General features: G+C 38.0%; 2 protein-coding genes across 2 annotated transcripts in view; one reads left to right on the forward strand and one right to left on the reverse strand.

The window, feature by feature from the left end:
• Window positions 1-23,713, reverse strand: part of LOC105393790 (sodium/hydrogen exchanger 3) — a 45,235-nt gene that overhangs the window by 9,865 nt on the left and 11,657 nt on the right. The window contains exons 2-10 of the mRNA XM_038116856.2: window positions 19,661-19,891; window positions 13,528-13,798; window positions 4,556-4,819; window positions 3,866-4,091; window positions 3,321-3,548; window positions 1,294-1,511; window positions 822-905; window positions 422-630; window positions 8-133 (exon numbers count right to left, since the gene is read on the reverse strand). Of these exons, the coding sequence (XP_037972784.2) occupies window positions 8-133; window positions 422-630; window positions 822-905; window positions 1,294-1,511; window positions 3,321-3,548; window positions 3,866-4,091; window positions 4,556-4,819; window positions 13,528-13,798; window positions 19,661-19,768 (1,734 nt within the window). The 5' untranslated portion in view covers window positions 19,769-19,891. The remainder of the gene's footprint in view (window positions 1-7; window positions 134-421; window positions 631-821; window positions 906-1,293; window positions 1,512-3,320; window positions 3,549-3,865; window positions 4,092-4,555; window positions 4,820-13,527; window positions 13,799-19,660; window positions 19,892-23,713) is intronic.
• LOC125490976 lies at window positions 5,060-6,996 on the forward strand. Its single transcript, XM_048631612.1, has one exon. It carries the CDS (start codon window positions 5,217-5,219, stop codon window positions 6,969-6,971), a length of 1,755 nt encoding a protein of 584 aa, XP_048487569.1. The 5' UTR covers window positions 5,060-5,216; the 3' UTR covers window positions 6,972-6,996.

Here is a 23,713-nt window from a genome sequence, read left to right on the forward strand (position 1 = left end):
TACTAACCTGATAATTTCGTAGTAAGAGGGGCCTTATGAAGCGGTTATCAAACCGCTTGAACTTATCCCGAATGTGGTGATTACCGTGCTTACCTAAAATATCTTCTATACCTGCCATTAAATGGTCCATAAACTGTAAAATAAGCACAATTTAGATTAAAGAATTACATAAGTTGCCATCTTCTTATTTCATCGTCAATAAGTTAGTGCCTTAGTAGGTATGTTAGCTGGAATGTGGCATCGTTTATTAATGACTAAGGTTCTTTATATCGCTGAATCGGTACTGTAGGTACTAATTTAGTAATTCATTTAAAAAAAAGTATTTTCAAAAGCATTTTAAGATGTAGAAGAAGAGATAATGCTTAAAAATATGGTACCTTACTAAAATACTTCACAAAATCTACAAAACAACAAAAAGTACCCTTTCATGAATCCTCTCGTTCATGGTAGGTTTCCTCTTCTCCGCCGTCTTGACATTCAGCATCTTGACCAGCGGCTTGATGGTGATGCCCTGGATGAACACCGTGAAGTAGATGACGGCGATGGTGGTGGTCACGAACATGGGCTGCAGCTTCACGATCTTAGGGTCGATCAATAGCACCAACGCGAACGCTACTGCCCCGCGGAGACCTGGGAAATTATATTATGTTTGGAACGGATTTATGAAGATTTTTAGTGTTTTTACGCAATGGGTGTTACGTTCAATGTTTTTCGGGACCGTGGACAATAAAAAGTTCATTTTATTTATTTAGATAGTTAGTAACGTAGGATTTTGAGGATTTATTAATAGATAATTATAATGATGAATGTTAATAACTCACCACCATAGGACATAACAAACTTTTCGACCCTATTTAGTTTGTGCAATCGGAATTTATTGGCTACAGCAGTAAATATATATACACCTGGAACAAATAAAGGAAATTTAGTATTTATTATAATATTCAGCCGTATTACATATTTTCCTATTCCCACATATTTCCTTTCAGGGCTCTAAACCGAAAGCTTCCTACGACATATTTCCTTTCAGGTTCCAAAACCATCGTGGGATATCTATAGATGTGAGCACAGTTAATCATCATTAGATTATCCTTTGGGCTCGATTTAAGCCATCAATGTCAGCTCGACGGTAATGACCAACTTTTCCCACTTTTTTCCACACAAACCTACTACACTCACGAGCTCACAAGTTATGAAAAGGGTGAAAAGGTTCCAGTGACATGGAACGTCAATGGCTGGTGGAACATTTCATTTCACATGCATAGTTTTAAACAAATGAGCATCCCAACTCACCTATAATCCTAAACACGGAACAAAACAATATCGTCAGCAGGACGAACCACGTGTTCCAGTCGTGGTGGTTGTTGACCGTGGCTACGCCCAGAAACATGAAGATGATGGTCTCCGACGAAGAGGATAGCATCTTCATGGTGTACTTGATGGTGGTGTGTGACTTGTGCGAGATGTTGCCTTCGACGTAGTTCTTCATGGTGATGCCGCAGAAGGTTATTCTGGAAGGTACGGGGTACGGGTTAGTGGGGTCGTTTGGTAAGAGCTTTGAATATAGAATTATTAATTGTGAATTTGTGATTGGAATTGGGGTAAAAATTATAAGTTATTAAACTAATACGAAATTTGTTTCGGGTTAGTATACGAAATCTACAGAAAAAATAATACTGAAAAATCCCCCCTTATAAAGTATGAAAGATGAAAATATTGTCTTGCTGTCCATGCTAAAAAAATTATCATACCTATAATATATATGTATGAATTCATTTATCGTTGTAATGTACCCTCGTACATAGCATGTCATTTTCAGCCTTGATAATATGATTCTGCTTTTATTTCCTCAATGCATGTTTCAAGTTCAACCCACACTCGATGGACTAAACGACGCGTGAACCCATACAAAACAATCCACGAATGCCCGAATAACTTTCAAAACATTTCAAAGACTTCCATTCGTCGATGTTCAAATGTTTCAGGCAGTTTCAGTCAGAAGTATACACAATGGCACAATAATAAACGAGGGGAAGTTGTTATACTGAGCAATGGCACATGTTTTGGACAGAGGCATTAAGATAACGTGACCTAAATTGTACCCTTCGTTCGTGAAATAATTAAACATCAGACTAACATGTATGTACCTACTTCAGTGTATTAAGGGTTTAAAGGACAATACAATAGTGTATGGTAAACCATTAGTAATGCATGAGAGAGATTGATGATTTTGAGATATTCGTTATAAACTTTATTTTAAAAAGCTTGGGCAAGAAACAAAATTGCAATAAGTACTTATATATATTATTCCTAGAACAGTGATATTCAGTAACTTAAAGTACCCAACCCAACTTAAAAACCCGATTAGATAGGCAACAATGAATCCTTAGGGTTCTTAAAAGCGGACTCGTTACTTATTCACGACGACCGTTCAGCACATTTAGCTCCAAACTCCTAAATAACACACCATTACCGCGACGAAGGAAACATTAAAGCGACGGGAAACACAATCGACGGCTTTTTATGACCGCAAATATGTACGAGTATTTATAGTGCAAAACTCTTCAAAATATTGTAACTATGTAAGTATACGTACTATGTATGTAGGTATGTTCAATGTAAGTCCCCATGCGTCATAACTTTCGCATTGCTTAACCGATTTTGATGAAACATAGGTCTGAACACTCTCTTAACGAATTCGAATCGATATATACTTAGTTTACTTAAACACTGCTGTATATTGGTTCGAGCTAAACACAATAGATAATAAATAAGTAGAAATAACATGTAACGAGTGTATAAATGCTTAAAACGCAAACGATAAAAAACAAGCGGTTATCCCCAGCGGGCAGCGACACCAATCAATTTGACTCAAATTGAATTTATAACGTGCCCAGCGATAGTTAATTAAATTTAGCTGACGATGTTGTTAATAAATATAGGCGTTCAGAATGACATGGAGGTCGACCATGTTTGTTTGCGCATGTGTTGTGTTCACGGTTGAATCATAGCGTACTACGGTCGAACGATTTATCGTCCAAAATACTAGTTTGTTTGGAAAAAGCTAAACCTCATGAGAATAAATAAACACAGCTCGTTAATACTCACTATGTTTCTAGCAATTGTTTGATATACTAAAAATACGAATCTAAATAGGTCAATGCAAACTTCAGAGTTTAGACTGACTGGCACTACTGGCAGTAAGTTGCTGACCGCTTTTATTTTACAGTCTTCCACCATACAAATCAAATTCCATCATAATAGCAGTGTACCTAATGAAGGAAAAGTTATCAAGGAAATAAAAAGTATTAAGTACTCACGCAAGAATCCCGCTCATATGGAACATCTCCGCATTCAGATACGCCAGGTACGCCATGACGAAGATGAAGATGGGTTCGATGACCCGCACCTCGTCGGTGAAGCGAGTCACCAGCCCGGTGGCGAACCCCCACACCACGCCGATGCACGTGCCACCCACCGCCACGGTGAGGAACGAGGCTAGCCCGGCCAGGAAGTCCGTGTATTCGAGTTTTGAGAGACCCATTTCACTGTTGGAGGAGAGTTATTGGTGGATTATAGTTTTTAAGAGAGAGGGTAGATTAATGATTTTCGAGGTAGATGCCAACAGCCAACGGTGTCTAGTGGAAAAACGAGCCATACATTTTTATACACATTTGATTCCTCGGCATTAGTGCGCCAACACCGGTGCCGGACCGATGCCGGCTAAAGGAAAATAGATGGATGCGAATGCCATGCAGTGGGTTGACATAGGCTGAAGATGATGGTCTCCATTAGTAAAGGATGGTGGCTGTAGTCGACAATATAGTGATCTATAGCAATAAAATAACAGAACAATCGAACTCACGTATAAGCCTCAAACATATGATACAGCACGACAGTAACAGCGTCATTCAGCAGCGACTCCCCAAACACCACGATGTACAGCACTTCATCCACGTGGATCTCCTCAAAAACGGCTAGCACGGCCACGGGGTCCACGGCGGAGATCAGCGCCGAGAACAGCATCATGTCCAGGAGGGGGGTCGTGCAGCCGAACATGCCCGTCTGCCCGCACGCCCAGAGGGATGCGCCTGGAGGGAGAGTGGGAGTTGTAGCTTTATTGTGTACAGAATTTTTTAAAAACTCTTGCAGATATGGTAACGGTGTTGAAATGGCGGCCGTTAGATAACAAAAGTAGGGCTATTGAGGGACCTAGGATTTGAATGAGATAGGATAAATAAATATGTGGGGACATCTCACACACGGCCATCCGACCCCAAGCTAGCCAGAACCTGTGTTATGGGTGTCGGACAGCTAATAGTATATCTACACAAATACATAGATAGATACATACTAAATATAAATATCAACACCAAAGACCCGAGTACAAATATCTGTCTATAACAAATATCTGCCCCAGCCGGGAAACTAACCCGGGACCTTCGGCATAGCAGTCAGGGTCACTAACCACTACGCCATTCAGCCGTCGCGATGAGTCTATTGTTTCTTTATCCATTCCATCCATCCATCCATACCCGAAACTTTTCCCACTTACCAATAGTCAGCGTATTAAACACGGTGCCAACGACAGCAAACAACAATATCGTCCCGAGATGGTCGAAGAACAGCCGGTTGGGCATGAAGTAGCCGGCGTCCAGGATGATGGGAGGCAGCATGTAGAGGAAGAACGTGTCGGGGGTCAGCGGCTGCACGTGCACCGTGTGGGTGCTCAGGAGCAGGGCCCCGATCAGGACGCCCACGAAGATCAGCAGACACGATTCTGGAAACATCTTTGAGAGCTTCGGCGTCATGTGGAAACCTGGAACAGATTGGTTTGGTGAGTTTTGTATCGGATTAGTTAGGGTAGGCTATAGTGATGGTAGAGGCAGAGGAGTTGTGGTGGTCCTTGGGGAATGCCAATGTCCAGCTCCAGCTAGCTTGGGCTGATTTTTATGAAATAAATCATTGTTCTGAGCTTGCAAAGCAGAATAAATTTCGAGGTTGTCAACGTCCCAGAACCTTTTTGATTTTCAGGAGAAATCCATGACACGGACATCGGACAACATAAAAAAATATCTTTAAAACGTCAAAAACTAAAAAAAACATATTTACTAACATTTATATTTTTCCAAATTGGCAAGTGGCTCTTTATTTGTTAGTTTTATCGTAGTATGAGCGACTACGCGAAGAGCCAATGCAGCTCAGTTATTTGAAGAATGCCTGACAAGCGCGTAAGGGCGCCGTACTTGTGCACCAGTTTGTATGACATGTTCGGGTGGTCCCCGGCTGTGGGCTCCCGACACCGGGGGGACATCTCCACATCCTCACGGGACGATATCGTCAGGTGGCTCAAGAAACCAGATGACGCTGGCCTTCAAGTCAAATCCAGTATCAGGGCCGCCAAAAGCTCCCACAGCACAGTATTTTGGGACTTGGATGAGTACACTAGGAAACGGTCGTACCACTGCTATTTTGAGGTCCCTGTTTCAGGCAGCAAAATGCGTGATATCATAGACATTCCCGTACCGTATCCCAGGGTTAAAGTAGGTCCAGAGCCTCATGATGAATTAAATGGGCACGGTGGCAAAATAAAGTCGAAAATATTTACCAACAACGCAATATCACAGCATGGAAATAATCCAACCGTAATCAACAGAGCAAAACACGATGATCCGGTCGTTGAAACAGAACTTAACAGTAAATATAAGCTTATGTTCGACAAATCTTTAAATACTGATCATCCATCAAAAGTAAAACATGAGAGACGAAAACGATACAGAAGGCCCAGTCTGATCTGTCCACAATGTCAGGCAAATGTGGAATGTATTAGCCAAACTATAGTGCAGAATACGAAAAAAGCAGATAGTGTTAATGATACAAGTGCCATCAAAAGCTTGGGCGATCGTAAGAAGAGTGAATATTTTTCGCAATACAACTGCAAAACGCCACGTTCAGTATTACCGTTTGGCACAGATAAAACATTGCCTCCAGAACCAGTCAAATACAGTCGAAGTAAGAGAAGGACTCCTACAAAGTTATCTAGAGTGATCCGTATTGTGCGAGCTTGCAGGCATCACCCGCCCTGCCCAGTGGCGCCATCCTGTCAGAAACTCAACGTGATCAAAAACAAATGTAAAGTGATCCCGCCGTGTCCACACTCGCCACGGTGTGTCAACCTGCCCGTATGCATACCTCTAGCTGAGGAAAAGAAGTTTCTAGAATACGAGAATTCCGAAGAGTCCAGCAACGTGGTGTCTGCAGACTATCTCCGACCGAAACCAACATACCAGTTCAAGGCAGAGTGCTGTGCTTTCAGAGAAAATGAGTACCTCAACTCCACTTTAAGTAAAGAATCCAGCATTGTATCCTTACAGCCAAGTCAGAAGACCGTGTTTAATAAATCCCCCGTACAAGTGATGTCTGCTTTTCTCCAGCGCACCAAGTCTTGTCAGTACGAATACATAGAGTTCAATAAGGACTTCAGCTACCGGCCCCCCGACGAGGGGATCGTGTTCGTCAGAGACGTCGGCTGTCAGTTCAAGAGCAGACACAAAAGCGGCAGTTCATTTGTCAGCAGAGTCAGCTCTTCGAGCACTTGTTACGAACTGAAGAACATTAAGATCGGCTCCGCTCGCTGTTACGTGAACAAATGTACAAGCCCGGTAGCATTGTCTGACTGTAAGTCTTGCAAATCAAGTTGCTCCGACTTGGAGAAGACGTCTCATGATGCGTCGCAGAGTCTGACTGACAAGTCGCAAGAACCAGAGCCCGAAGAGACGTGGTCTGGTAAGCTGATGAAAGAGACGGAGGGTCCAGCTAGCCCGGACGGGTGTGGGCAGCCGGCGGTGTGCGCGTACCGCGTGGAGGTCAACAACCCCGCCGCCAGGTCCAGGCACAATCTGCTCGGCAAGTACAAGAGATTCACGCTGAAGCGACGGCGCAGGAGTCGCGGCTTCTGTTGTAGTAAATGATGCTAATTTGGGAAAAATGTGATGTATTTTTATATAAGTAATTATTAAATTGTTGTGTTGTGTCATATTATCGTCTTTTCATTGGAAGAAAATGTTCTTCTGAGCTTCTGAGCTTTATTTTCTCTCAGCTTATTTATTTCGCAGGCTTTTATAGTGAGATGTCCCCACATATTATTATTTTATAATTCGTTATGGTAAAGATTATGTATGTATAGACATAGATACATTACTAGTCTTGTATAACTAAACGTATCTCTTATTATGTAACATGAAACTGAAAGAATCCCTACCACAGTAGCGTATCAATTGACCAATGACCCGTACTAAGAATCGGATTGAATTTCAGCAAAATTTGTTGTTAAGGCTGTCACTAAAGCTGGAAGAAAATCAGAATCTGTCAAATCTACTGAGGGGGGGTTGAGGTATGCGGGGCGTTCTACGGACAATGACATGAAATTTTAACATAGTACTCGAAAACATAAAAGTGAAGACATGCCACTTTGTTAAAAATATACTAAGTAAGTAATATTGTTTTGTGATACGAAAATATTTATTTTTATTTGAAAGTATTTTTAATATTTAATAATTAATTATATATAAAGTCGTACCCGTGCCGATATTTATACAGGTTGTTGCAAAAAGGGTTTAATACTATGCCGAAACCTACGTGTGCAGCATGTTATTGATGTTATTTCTAAGCCAGGAAATGAAATCAGAATGTAAAAAAATCGCGAAAATATTATCAGAGTTTAATAGTTCAGGGTGTTGTATTAAACTCTGCCCCCGTGTGAGGTATAAGAATAGTAAATAAAAAAAGTATAGTTAGCCGAAAGGGCGTTACTCAGGCGTCACTCTGAAAAACTTTTATCCTACGTAATTTTTTATATTCGTGAAAAAAACGCTTCTTCATATAATTTTTTTGGTGTTTCAAAAGCAGAACAGTAGTTTGCAGAACTCTGCATATACAGGGTGTCACAAAAGGTTACGTAGCTGGCAAAGGGATATGGGGAGGTCACCAGAAAAATAATAACATGTAAGTACCCCCGCAAGGGAGTACATTAGTACAAGGCGTGAGTGTGTGTTTTTTTTTTTTTAAGTACTTATGTGTATTTGGGATATGATAGAAATAATATTTTTGTTTCTTAAAAACCAAAAAATTTACACCTTGCTGCGCTCTTTTGCTCACTGTAAGTACACCTACAAATATTGCTGTATAAAAAAAAACGGTTTTGTAATAACGATTATAAAAAAAAGGTTATTTTCATGTCAAGGAGTCATTTACCTAATTACGATTTCACTCAACAGCAGGTGAACTGAAAAAATAAGTTCTAGTTCTATCATCACTTTAGATCGCAAACATTGTAACTCCACTTTTCTCGGCGAAAAGTACTCTTTGGTGTCAATAGAAACGTTTTTTGAATTCACATGTTTTCCTCTTTATTCGAAAAAAAAAACTGTATTCCGCATTTTACCATTTGTTTTCCTCTAAACCTCAAACCGTGATTTTTAAACAAGAAAACTTAGTAATTACCCTTTATTCTCATATACAACGTGCGATGTAGGCGAACGTGAACGAAAACTATGCAATAAGCCTTTGTTTTTATTACTACTTTAGTAAATTACAATAACATACTCAACAATATTAATTTTTTTTGCAATGTTATGTTGTTAAATTAAGATCTAATATTTTATTAACATGAAGTTACTTTCAACTTTTTTTTGCATCTATGCGTCGAATCACAGCATGACGGCTGCTGCAGCTTCCTGCTGTCCTGTCCTCCAACCAATCCCACCAGTACTGCAGGTTGCGTCGAATACGAGCCATTCTCTTCGACTTGACAAGACAGGTGCTCCCGGAAGGATCATAGATCGCACGGAACCCGTACCGTATAGAGGCAACGGACTCCTTTGCAACAGCCCCCCAGATTCGGAAGTAGCCCATGCACTGCATGGCAAGCACAGCTGCAGTAATTTTTTCGTAATGAATCATTGGGATGTCATCCCCGAAGGAGGCTCTCAGCCTACCTCACGACCTGTGTGACATTAGAAAAATGCACTGTGCTAACGCCGTTTGCGAGCTTGATTTGCAGGACCGCGTTGTATGCCAAGTTCCACAGCAGAGGGGTCCAAGACCTACCGCTGTGGAACTCCGCAACTGAACTTCTTCTGTGAAAACAAACCCTCTCTTTTCGCATCCTTAATGTACTTGTTAGACACGTATGACCTCTGTCAATTTTCTGCAGATAAGAAGACAAGTGATGGTATACAAGAGCCGCCCTAAAGGTTCGCCCTCTAGGGGATAGAGTTGAACGCGGTTACTATTTTTAAGCAAACAGCCAGCGCAACAACTCGCCCGTCGTTCTTATCCTGCTCCGACAGTGAACGAACGCAAAGTATTGTACCCACTATTCGAATCCGCATTTCGGATGCCAAACTGACTGTCCGAAAGGTCGAAACCGTACCACCACAGAGGTATGACTCGTTCGAAGAGCTTATCAGGCTCTTACAGCAATCAGATGTGTCGGTACACTGAAAGATAATCTACAGGCCTGCTTTATTTATTTAGGAGCACTAATGGCCTCCTTTCAGTCATTGAGTCACTGGCACTCAGGCTGCGGTTGAACAGGAAGATAGACTGTCTAAACGAATCATTTTTAGGCCAGTTAAAAAAAACTTTAGGTGGGTAGTATGCCAACTAGAACTACAAATAAAACAGTATTTTTGTCTCCTCTAAAATTTGGTCACGAGGAGTTACAATGATTACGATCTAAGGTGACGCTGACGATATTTTATACAAGGTATTGAAAAAAGGGTATAAAGCTTAGCCAAAAGTGGATTTAGGTGCCATTCTGATCCACTTTTCTTCTACAATTTTGAAAATTCACGTAACAAAACCTTTTACATAGAAACTTATTCGATCACGTGACTTTTTACTATAGAGACCGAATTTATTTTTCGAGAATTTCCAAAACTTGGATAACAAAAGTTGTTCAGAATAACCCCTGAGTCAAACCCTTTCGGCACAGTATACCCTTTTTGCAACATCCTGTATAGGTAATATCAGGTTTATAAAAGACCTGGGCCTGTAGAGTGAGACTCGGCATGGGGAGTCATAATTTATAGATCTTTTAGGTTGCAGTGGCGAATGGGCACTGGTAGCCCTGCCTTTTTCTATAACTATAACTATAGGTAATTTTATGGCAATTTAAAAATGGTATAACATTTATCTATTTGAAAAAATCATTAAAAATATACATTACCTATCACCCTAATTTAAAAAAAAAATTCAGCCCTTACTTTAAACTTATAACACCCCTCTATTTCCTTCAGGGGTTAAAAAACCTGTGTATTTAATATTTTCTTATGAGTTTTTTTTTTAAATACTAGGCTCTTACATAGTTGTACATAATATTATGCGGTATTTTATTCCACTTGTAACGCATAAAATTCATAGCTACAGTAAACATTTCATTTTTTTCATGGCGAGATACAGTCACACTTAACCGCTTTTTTGCAAAGCTTGTTAAATAGATTTAAAAAATTATGTAAATTTTAGATCTTCAATTTTAAAAAATACTTACTTATTTTTAACAACCTGTAGTGTACAGACTACCACATCTTAAAATATATATATTTTTAATTAACTACGGTTTTTGGTTTCAAATAAAACAAATTATGAACTTACTTTTCAACACCCTGTATATTGTGTAGCTTACCTACCATACACAACCGTTAAAATAAAATAAATTACCCCTCAGAATATAAACAGGCTCGCGCTTTGGCATACTGCATTGACCGTATAGTTCTTATTCGGAGAATCTAATAAGTGTCATTATGTGCAATGTTTACCTTTATCTATGCATCTGTAACTCTGTAGTAAAAAATGTAAACAAATCGAAAAGGCGAAATGTTTTCTAAGAATTTTCGGCTTTTCTGCATCTAAAATGATTAGAAAATTTACTTTCCATAGCAAATGCATATGTATTATAATACTTGTAGTCATAATTTGTTGATTTAATCAGTTTTTGTGAAATATTTGATAAAAAATAAAATGGCGTGGGTATCGCTCCTAACAGGCCGCCACCAGGGCGACGACTGAAGAAATCATTTTTAAACCGGAATTTATTAGTTTTTTGCAAAAAAAGTTGACTTCTGGTCCATTAAATCCAACTCTTTAAGGTAACTTTGTTAAGAATTTAATTGCCTACACATACATATAAGATTCCATGAAAATGGGCCCTCTGATTTCGAGGGTTTTTTCATAATAAGTCAAAAAATGGCAAAAGACATGGTGTGTTTGCAATTTTTTTAACATACTTATTATAATCCTGCACCAATTTATAAGCAACTAACATGTTCAGTATACCCTCTGCTACAATATATATTTTTATCAATGTGATAGAAGCCACCGTTTTTCCAATCTAATCAAGTATATCAAGCCGACTTTAGCATTTTAGCTTTAGGGATCCTCTTAAGCGGTTTACCTGAAATTCAGCTGCGTAGGCAGAGAATTTTAAGCTCCGATTCCGAACCATTTTGCTTAATTTTCATATTTTGGTATTTAAAGTTATATTAACTATGAAAAGCTATAAATAATTCTTTACCTAACCTATATCACGCCCATATTGTATCAAATAAAGTACAATATGTAGGTAAAGTCTTTGAGAGACACGAGAGTAACAAAATAAGTCACGCTAACCCAATTTTATTATATTGGGTTTTGGCAGCCGACTGTGATCTAACTTCATCTAACGCAATAAATCAAGGAGTAAAAGTCTCAGCCTAGAAACGCTCGAACATATTGAACAGTTTTTTTCATATAATCGGAAATTGCGGAAAACTATGGATACTAACAGTACATAGGTAGGTACGTTGTAAAGAATCAACTACGTATATTTATGTTCGTATAGCACTCGTCTACATGGCATGATAACAAGGGAGCGTGATATTGGATTTGGCGACACTTGCCCTACATACCGGCACACCTGCCGAAGCCGAGAATAAGGCAACCAATCCACAAGAATACTTCAACACGACGAGACGGAAGGCCCAAGACCGTTGGAGAGGTTTCATCGAATATTTAACAAGCAAACTTTTGAATTTGTAGGCAACCACTTACTTGTACTTTTTTTTCTTGGACCTCGAAAAGGCAAAAAGAATGTTATTTTGAGGAAATAGTACATTTTATAGGATCTTACAACGGCACTGTTGAGTCGGTGGTATGGCTACGTGCTACGGTGGCTACGGCGTAGCTTCGTAGACCTTTAACATGAAGCTTTTTTTTTCATGTATGTTTACTGTTTGTGCCATAGAACAACGCGTACACAGGTGTTTGCGCATTCAACAGATGTTAGAAAATTAGGTACTAAATCATTTTATAGATATACTCCTATATATATAAGTAATTCCCAGGGGGATAGGTAGATTCGGTCATTCGCCTTTCGCAGTATCGTGAAATTATTGTCATCATTTTTTTAATTTAATTTTAGGGACTGATGAACGCTTTATACATGTCTTTACATCTATCTATTAACTGGGGATCAAATACTATTATTATGGAAGTGCCATTAAAGTTAACTGCTGGGCACTGTGGGTGCGGACTCTCGCTTGGTCATTTTGTCAGCTATTTAAATCGTACTATCCTAACCATGTTCGTTATGCAAACTAGTAGTGAGTGCTAAATACATAGGTACGTCGCTTTCCAAAAAAATACACTCTATGGTTTCGACATTGCAGTCATTCCATCGATATAACGATACGTATAGTGTATTCTTGTCGGATACAAACATTTGGCTCATATAATTAATCCTGAAAGTCTATTAACTTCCCTCTAGAGACTACGTGGGCGGCTATTATCGGCCATAGCTATTCATAGGTATCGCTAGAGCTATTTAAATTGGCTTTGTAGCCAAGAGAGACGCCCATCCAATCTACGCTGACCGCTGACACTTCACGCGCTATAAAAGCTACATTGAAATGGAAAACTTGCAACTACAATTTTATTTTACTGCGCTTACTTTGTTGCTAATGCAACTTTGATTCGTTTTATATTGTACCTATACAGAACGTTAAGTGATTAAAAAACATCGGATGGAAGTATTAAAGTTTTCTTTCGCCCTTTAGTCCAGTCAATAAATGACTCAAAATTAGGTGTAGAGTGCGTGAGCTGAGCAGGTAACTAAGCGATTCCTTCAGAAACTTGTTCAGGGGGCTTAGGTTGTTAACATACCAAAAGTCCTGACTCCTAGGTGATGAGCGGGGGGGAGGAGGGGGGGATAAAGGTACGAATTTTTGGTTTTTAGCTTATATCTCGAAAACAGTGCATCGGAGAGAAATATTTTCAACTAATGAAATAAAGTTCGTAAAATTATCTAAAACTTTTATATCATATGTTTTTTTTCTTATTCCTAACCGTTGAAATTTACAAGAAAAATGTATTCGCGACTTTCAGACGATTTTGACAGGTTGTAACTTTTAATTTGTCGAAATAGTATGAAAGTCCAATCATCGGTAGGTAGAGTTATTGAAACTGGCAGTTAAATACAATCCAACTTACCAATCTTAGCGAGGCTGGCGAAGAAGATCCACAGACCAATGAGAAAAGGCGTTTCTACTCTGTGGAACTCGAAGGCCGCTATCACGATCTTGCGGTCCTTCTTCGGAGCCTCGCTGGCGGGCACTTCCGTGGTAGAGTCTTGTTGCTGGTGCAGCTGCTGCCCCGGGGGCTCCCCGGGCAGCGGCGCCACGGGACCCATGGGGCCGAACCCCAGCCCGGGGTAGGTAGACGGGGCCCCATCTATGCTTATGGACGGACTTTGTTTCGTGGTCTGGAACAGAGAGGTATGGTGTTAATGTTAAGAGTAGACCACACTGCCAGCAATAGCTGGGTAAATAATCTATACGGTTTCGAATTTGACTGTAGCTCGCGGTTGGAACCTGAAGAATATAAGATAGTATTGTATGCTACGAATATCAATACCTACCCTATCATTCCTAGATGGGTATCGTTATTCGTATATTGTATCGTTACATGTTTTATAGGGAGAAAGGGGTATCTTTTGAGACTATCCCACTCCTGGATTACTGAAACTTTTTTTCGATAAAGTAATATATGCCTATGCCAATAGACATTGAACCTAGGAGTGGTAGGACCTAAAGCCCAACACAAATGTACGTATATTAGTACAAACTAATTACTTGATGCCTGAGTTTGCTCATTTAAATACCATTAAGGATGTCGTTTAATGCGCCTTCCCATTTTATTACTAGCGAGTTTTATTTATAAGGTAACGGCGACAAAAACATCAATTTATATAATAGCTTCTCTAAGTTGTTATTCCCAACGGTAGCCATGCAGAAAATAATGCGAATCGTATGAACGTAAGTACGTGCCTACTTACAAAATTGCTATTCTTATCATCAAGTAAACCAAAATTTGTATACAAAATTTAAGTAACAACTCCTACAGTTTTACAGTTTGTATTGACTAAAATCTTATGTACAAATGCTTAATTTATTAACCTTATAATACTCAAACAATAAACTGCTAATTTTGTACAGGCTTACAGTCATAATAACCGTATTAATAATCCTTGTTACATTTAATCAAATCCAGTACAGTACTTCATTATAGCCTAGGCCACAAGCTGTTTTATGTTATTATTATTATATTAACTACTGAGTACACACTACAATCTGACTTTGTGCTCGGTTACCAAACACTTTAGTACATTTATATAAGGCGTATAACTACATCATCAACATTATATGACATACGCTGGGATATAGGCCTCTGCGAAATTAGCTACAAAATTAATCGCTGTTATTAGCCTTTCTCATTCATCCAACACCTATTGTTAAACGATTGTTCATTACACATAGTCATCAGATCCAATCCAACGTTCAGTTATTTTCAATATGTAATAAGATCTGATTTGCAATTTAGAATGATTCACTTTTTTAGTAAAGAAACATTCACAATACTGAAGTTATCACTACAAACGGCAAGTTTCCGCTCAGAAATTCCAGTCTTGCCAAGGACAAGTGATATCGGAGTGGAAAGTAAGATGACATTGAACAAAGTTATTCCACTTATATTGAACACTCAACAAAGCGCTAAATCCTTCTAGAACAGTCGTCCTTGGACTCAGTTCTATGTAAATAGTGACGCTGACTTCGCAAGGTTCTTACGGCGACCTACAACTTTGATTCCTGAAAATGTAACTAAGGAAGTAACTGAGAGTGCTGAGTGAGACAGTAACAAAGATAAAATACATATTATTATATATTATGTTCTTGCCTAAATATACGTACACAATCATATTGTAGTAAGTAATCTTGTATTGTAATGTTGATAAAGATAAATTTCAGCTTCAAAGCTCAGGATGAAATTGCTTAGCCTATTGATTCAATATAAAAACAAAGTACGGTCGCCTGCGTCTATAAGTATACGAGTAGTTAAAGTAACGAACACAAGCTAGCGTGCTGCTCAATAACACTCACATAAACATCACTGCCACACATATCGACGGAACTATAACTACGTTCTAGGTTCTAGTAACTAGAGGTATCACTGTTTGCACCCCGCCTGTAGGTACTTATACTTACTTTTAGACGCAGGCGACCGTACCTACTGAGGCAGAAACTTTAATTTTTATTTTGACTAATTATGTTGACAGCTTCGACCATTTACAACCCTAGACGGACTCATCCCATACATCGCCTACATTGAAAACAGGCCAATATTTTATTACTTTTGTGCGTGACTGTACTGTCATTCCCTCCTGTCATGTCATTGAGTACATGAAAAAGTGTGGCAACGTAAGAAAATTCTACTATGTTGGTGGAAAATTCATAATAATGTGGTGATATTTTTTAGGGAAATTGAAATTAGTTAAAATCGTTTACATTATGATTTATCCGACTCACCCGAATGGGTTACTACCGCTGGTAATAAAAATAATGCCTGGAATGTGGAATTTAAATAATTTATTTATTAGGTTCACATATATAATAATTTTAGTTTTACAATGTGTTCCACAAAACTGTTTATATATACAATCGGTGGGTCGGAGGGATCGGAGTCACTTTATAAAAAAAAATTACTTAAGTAGATATTTTTGTACATAATTGGTAGTATCACAACAAATAGGTAGGTTAAATATATATATTTTTTTTAAATTTAGTTTTAAATTTAGATAATATAGGCTCTTGTCGTATATCCTGAGGTAAACTATTAAGGAGGCTGCTGGTTTCCAGTAGTCCTCTCCGCTGCTTTTTCTAATTATTTCTATCCATTTGCTTCGTATAATAGGATCATTCGGTATCCTGATAATACATGTATTTTAGAATTTAAGCTGTTAGTGATAAAATTACCTTTTGTACCTATAATAAATTATGTTAGATTTTGTTGTGTAAATGTTTACGTTTTCTCGAATACAATTTCGCCTCAGCGGAAAATATCACGAATATTTTAACAGATGATCTAGGTACTTATACAGTTGACAAAAGAATACCGAAACTTTTTTCGTTTTCGTAAATTGCAAAACCAACAACCATAGAAACGCAGAAAAAATTTTTTTTAATAAATGCGTAGGATTTGCAAATTCCATCCATTATTGAAGGCGATACAGAATAGATTAAATAATAAATAAATAAATATGTGGGGACATCTCACACACGGCCATCCGACCCCAAGCTAGGCAGAACCTGTGTTATGGGTGTCGAACAGCTGATATATCTTACACAAATACATAGATAGATACATACTAAATATAAATATCAACACCCAAGACCCGAGCACAAATATATTTTGCCATTAAATAAATATCTGCCCCAGCCGGGAATCGAACCCGGGACCTTGGGCATAGCAGTCAGGGTCACTAACCACTACACTACACCAGTCGCCGAATAGAATAGAATTCTATTTATTTTGCACCATTAAAGAAAATTTATATAAAATTAATTCAAGGTAAGTACCTAATTCCAATTTTAAGAATCCAATCACGAAACAATTTATGGTACACTTTTCATGTCGACCGGGTGTCGACAGGACATTCAAGCGATTCATATAAATTATCATCACTTTTTGGTATTTATTTTCAAGAAAAAACTGGCAACACCGACGAAAATTATATAAATATTTACTTTATTAAATTATTTATATTAATACATTATTTACAGATGGTAGGTGACCTTGTATGGCGTTTTTAGTCGACCTTTGTAGTTTCTGCACACTTTTAAAGCACATACACGTATTTTAAAAGGACAAAACTGAAATTAATGCTAACTGTCAAATATGTGTAGCACCGGCGATGACACAATAGACACTGCTAGAGCGAAATTTGTAGAGGGGCAGTAGTGCCCCAGTTTATGTATGGCAGCAATTGCTTCTCCTATGGGGAATCTAGGGTTGTATATAATCAAAGGTTGACAGATGTTGGACACAGCCTAAAAGTGACCGTTTTCGAGTAAAGTGTTTTTTTGAAAGCTTTTATAATTTACCCACCTACGTACTTGGTTTTATAACATTACAGGAAAGAAAGCATCGACGATTGTGAAATGCAAATTGCAACTGGCAGGGCTGCAGTCCGCAACTCCGATCACTTTTATTCGAATTACTCGGATATTTGTTGGAGTGAATAATTGAGTAATCGATCCTCGAGTGGAATGGCTCGCCTCTTTCTATTTGAATAATGAAATGGGATTTCTTCTTCAACTTGTTTACCTGCTCTAGTTATGGCGACCTTTTGTGTATCTGCGCAGTTGATAAAGGCTGGAGGGTGATTGGCTTGAATTATTTATTCAGAGAATTGTCTCGGTGGACTTCTTACATAGAGATATTGTACCTACATCGATTCAATATCTAGATGTCTTGGATTTTAAACTGGTGTCTGTACTGTTGATCCTTTGTGGAACATTTATTTATATGTGTTTAAGGATCAAAGTATCCTAAGTATTTAGATAACAACGTTTGAAGCTTAATTCGTGTTTTCTGGCTACCATTTTAATTTACCTATTATTACAGTTTAGCCGAAAAAAACCGAAGTGTTAAAATTTATACCCATCAACTACCTATTTTTATCTTCATTTTTATTTTATACTATTCACTACCTATTCTGAGGCTGAAAGTTACTTTTGTGATATTTATATTTAGTAAATGCAGTTGCAGAGAGTGAAATCAGTTCAAGATCATTCCAGCTGAGTTATGAGCACCATTCTATTTGGGTTTATTCTCTACTCTAGATATCTATTAATATTTCAGTTACAGCGAAAATGCAAGGTTGTTTATGTTTACGTAGCTCATCGTAGCAGGAGGGGAGGGTTACTCTATACTGACCAAAAACGAAAGAACGAGAGCTGTCGTGCAACCAGAGTCGTGAGCACAAGTTTCGATCCTCCGTTAACGTTGCGTATCGTCAACTGTCACTGTCAAAATGTAAGGCAAAGTTATTTCCAAAAGTGACATTTTGTTTTTTCCATATGTTAGGTGGAATTTCACCAAACGCTTAACCTGTTTAGTAGCCTGTCATACGTCTGTCAGTTAGTACAAAATGTATTTATGATGATTCGAAAATAGTATCGAATCCTTTGCTCGCTGCACATCACATTTAACACAACGAGGTAGAGTCCTGAGGCCCTTAGCAGGAATTTTCGTCGAGGACGTGAAGTAAATTTACTCGATGAATTTTGTAGGGAAATATGAACAGCGCCCCTGGCGGTCAGTAGCAGAACTAAAATCGACAACAGGAATTTTTCGTCGTGTAGTTTTTTTGGCTCGATTTTCGCTCTCGTTTTTCGCTATGTAGAGTGACCCCCCAGAGCCCACCTCGTGTAAAGGTGAAAATTGGCGGCTGACGACATGAGATCCAGCAGATGACGACGATGATGCTGGCGCATTTCATATAAATATGTGGTAAGTACTTACTGAAATTGCAACACGTCCTTTGTTTGTATCTTATTCACATCTGCCGTTACCTAGTACCATAATTATACTATAGAGATACCACACATATAGCTTTTCCTTGCGATTTACTACCCACATTATGTTTTAGAACCTATAACCTAAATGGATTGCACCATTATTTATTGACATGTATTTATTATGACGTGCACGTGTTGGTGAAACGATTCACTTTATTAACTATAATTATGTATTCACATACATAGATGAATGTTAATATTTCTCTAAAACGAGGATGCATTTGTTTTATATACTTACCTAAATAGGGAGAATATTTCGCTTTTAGTTTATATGTGTTAGTATTTAAGTTATGTAAGTTAATTTCATGTGTGTGTACAAATAAAGAATATTATATGTACTTATATTATGTAGGTACTAGGAATTACCGTGTATGAATGAAATCAGAATAGATGTTTCATGAAAATTTTGAACAAAATGCAACGCTTCGACATGAAAACAAGGGTTTAGAATGGGGTGGTGAAAGGATGAGCCTGAACCCTAGGGTTGGTTGTTGGTGGTTGGTGTAATTATATTATACCAACCAAGAAGAATGGCGGGACAGTATCCTCGGCCGAGCACTCGGTCAATTGCTAGCCGTTCATTGGTCAACGTACGGCCGAGGATACTGTCTCGCCATTCTACTCGGTAGGTGTAATCAGGGTTAAAGTCAGGTAACTCTATTTTGTTTGAGTCCAAACCAGGTGTAATTATAGAGTCTGATACTCACTTCGACAGGGTTGGCGGCGGCGGCACTCACTGACACCACGAGCAGCGCCGCGCACAGCACCCTGCACGCGCGCCGACTCAGGTTCACCCCGTGCTTCAGTGACGTCATCACACACACACACACACTAACACTTAATTACACACACACACTGGTCTGCTCTGGCCGTCGCACGCGCACATCGCAGCGACGGTAATCGGTAACTACACGATTATTCTCTTCTCTGGGTGAACTCTGAAATGGAAAATGCTCATTACTTTTTCGATTCGCAATGCTGATAACTCTGGTAATGAATTGGTTACACGTCGTTGGTGATTGTTGGAGGAGAATTGTAAGGTTGGTTGAAGAGTTGAGGAATGTGCTAATAAACGGAGTAAAATAAGGTACCTAACCAGTAAATACCTACAGCTGAAAGGGGTAACTCAGAGGGCCATTCTGAACAACGTTTTTACTTACGACTTATGAAAATTCTCGAAAATAACTCGAATCCGCATCATAGAAACTTTGTTAAGTTGTTGTTCAGAATGACTTCGGTACTTGGCCACTTTTGCAGCATCTATGTTACTGTATTGTATATCTATGTACCAATGGCGATGGTAAAAAAACTCTAGTTATATATGTTTTCCAACGACGCAGTAAATCGCCACGATAAGAAAGATCGTTGAAATGTAAGGAAACAAACAAGACTACTTATCAAAAGCATTCTTTTCATTATTAATTATCTGAATCGAATATGTTTCGTTCTGTTTCAGCGGATTATAAATGGAAAATAACGTCGTATGTATCATCCAGCGATACTGTAGGTATAAGGGAGCGGTTACTAACGGGTCCAGCCAGACTCGTCCCATTCCACACTCGACCCGGCCAAACTCGACCCGAATTTCTAAAATACGGTAAGGTCTAGGTACTTTTGTTGAAATGTATGAAATGTACTGTCAGCCACAAGAGTTTTTTTACTGAAATTATAGTTAGGTGTTTTATGTGCTGATTAATTCAAACAAAAGTAATAATTTGTACTTTTAATCATTTATTTATCATTTTCTATAAACATTATTAGTAGGTAACACATGTTTTGAATTATAAACGTAATAAGTAATAATAAATATTAACAAAATAAGTAACTATTAATAATTATGTGTGCTAAAATCACAGTTACACAAAATATCTTTACAATGAAATATGTATAAAATCCTTTTTATAAAATCCGTTTGCTGTTTATAAAATTATAATTACTTCGCAGTAGCCCTTGCTTATCAAATGTATAAATTACAATACAAGTAAGTGCGCGAAAGAGATGGATGCAGGCCATCCAAATCTTGACCATTGTTATCGATAACCGTTTATTTCAGGCTAAAACAATGAGAAGGGTAAACTACCTCTCTCTGTTACTGAGGTCAAACTTAGGCTAGTTTAGTCAACATATTTATTAAATTTAAGTGATAATCACTTTATATGCAATCAATTAAGAAATCCATAAACATTTTCTGTCGACTGTACTTTGCGATAAGAAAAAAAATACAAACAAAAATGAACCTTATCGAAATTATGAAATTCGGGTCGAGTTTGGCCGGGTCGAGTGTGGAATGGGACGAGTCTGGCTGGACCCGTGGTAACTCAGTCGGGTAAGCGCCCGCTTCTCAAGCCAGAGATGCGGGTTCGAATCAAGGCACTGACTAATGAGTACTTTGATTTTAAGTACAATGTATACCATCGCTCTTACGGTGAAGGAAAAACATCGTGAGGAAATATGCATATGTTAATTTAGCACATCTAGATATGTGAACCCAACAACCCGCAGTGGACCAGCGTGGTGGGAAATGGTCCAAGCTTAGGAAGGCAGTTTAGACCTTGGGGATATGCACAAAGGTACCACTCGAGAGAGTCAGGTGCATGTACTTACACCCCCACAGAGAATAGAATAAAATAGATACTGTATAAATGTGCCTACCTAGTTGTCACAATTACATAAACCTAATCCTGAAAATGTCTCTTGAATATCTTTGTGAATAACGTTGACCTACTTTCGGGAGGGTGTAACAAATACTAGTCCTAGATACTGGATCTGGAGTCTAGAGACACATTCACTGATATTGGAGGATTCGTCTCTATGGCGCCAACGAAAAATGTGTCATATCTACAAGGTGTTGCAAAAAGGATATACTATAAGCGAAAAAAAAAATCATTTTCCATAGAAAATTTGTTGGTCACGTGACTTTTTACTATGGAGAATGTTTTTTATTGCAAATTTTGAAATTTTTATTTTAGATTCGGGCTTAGATATTCCATACTGCACATGTAGGTATCAGCTTAGTATAACCTTTTTGCAACACCCTGTATAGCCACTCACCTCTGACAGTCTGATACTACCTCGATACGAGACGTATAAGAGGATTTTGAGAATATTGTATTCTCATAAAAATAAATTGAGTGAAAATATCATTGCAAGTTAGGTAGGTACTTACTTATGACTTTACAGTCATAGAAATCTCTAACATTATCGTAATTATTCATAGCTCGTAACTCGTAACTCTTATTACACTATGTCGAAGGCACATTTTGTAAGGTCAAGTACTGATAATCGCCAGTGCGGCGCCGCTATGTGATGTTAGCGTCTTTATGAACTGGAGGATTACTCTAGCTAAACAACAAAACTAACGAAGGAGAGTTGCTATCCAACCGGTACGTTTAATACAGCGTGATAGAGTCGTGGCTAGGTCTACAGTGCTACGAAACCTCGTTTTTCGTAAGCTGAAGTGACCACCCCGTCTTTATGGACCAGACTCCTGCGGAGTGTATCGCTGTTTCATCATGTACAAGTTATAAAAACAAGGCAAATTCATTTATGGATAATGTAAAATACATAATACTGGGTACCTACATACATACATACATATACCTAGTGCAAAGTATTATAAGATACAATGCTGATTGTTGATGAAGGTCATTCCAAAAGTAGTCAGTTTACTCCGTGGAATCCCATTTAGGTACTTATAAAAAAGTTGTAGTATTCTAATTCTTATGGGTAGGTACTTAGGTACATAGGTATTTTCATAATAAAAATTCAAACTGAAATTTCATGCCCTTTACCTACCTACCTACTTATAAAAATTCAGAATACATAAACTCGACACTCAAGTGTACTTAGACGTTGTACGCAAGCAACGTCTACGTCATGGAACGTGAAACTCAGATAGATTCAATCCCACGCAATCCAGAAGGGTATAAAATTATTATATAAAGTCACCTTTGGTAAAAGGATACCTATACTTACGTAACCTTTTTTCTCATGAATTGTCTCGTAGGTTTAATACAATACTTATACTTACGTTTTTTGAAATATGAAATAGTTATTGGAAAGGACCTAGTAAGTAAAGTAGTTCAAATTGCGTATTTTATTATATTCTCAACTGATATTTCTATTTTTCTTCTGTACCTTTACCGTCACCTATAGTTAAATTTAAATGCAGACTGATTGCATGACATATATACTGTAACTTTTCTTGTAGATGCTACATAATTATAGCCCCGATGGGTTTTATGAAATATGAAATTGTTATTGGAAAGTATCTAGTAAAATAGTTCGAATTGCGTATTTTATTCTTTTCTCAACTGATATTGTTATTTTCCTTCCGTACATTATAGTTAAATGTAAATGCAGACTGATTGCATGACAACTCTATAGTCCCGATTGGTCTATATCTCCCAGCTACTATAAAGTTGGGAAAACTTCCAAAACTTGGTCCTCTTCAGTAAATGCCTTTAAACTCGGCTCGTGGTCTCTTTGATAAGTGTTACGATTAAATTAAACATTGTCGTATGGGATCCATATTAGGTTTTCTTATTTCTAAATAACATTTTCATTTATTTTTATAATTATTATTTCAATAAATATTGGTAAGAATGTTAGCTCTGTAATTAGTTGATGGAATGAAATGATATTACGATGACATACCTACATAAGTATATTGTAAAAGCTGTTTAGGGTCCGTTTAAAACAGTTTACACAGAATCAGTTTTTTTATTACGTTATAAACATAACCTTGAATCATTGTAACG

This window comes from Plutella xylostella, chromosome 29, assembly GCF_932276165.1.
Source record: "Plutella xylostella chromosome 29, ilPluXylo3.1, whole genome shotgun sequence".
NCBI lineage: Eukaryota > Metazoa > Arthropoda > Insecta > Lepidoptera > Plutellidae > Plutella > Plutella xylostella.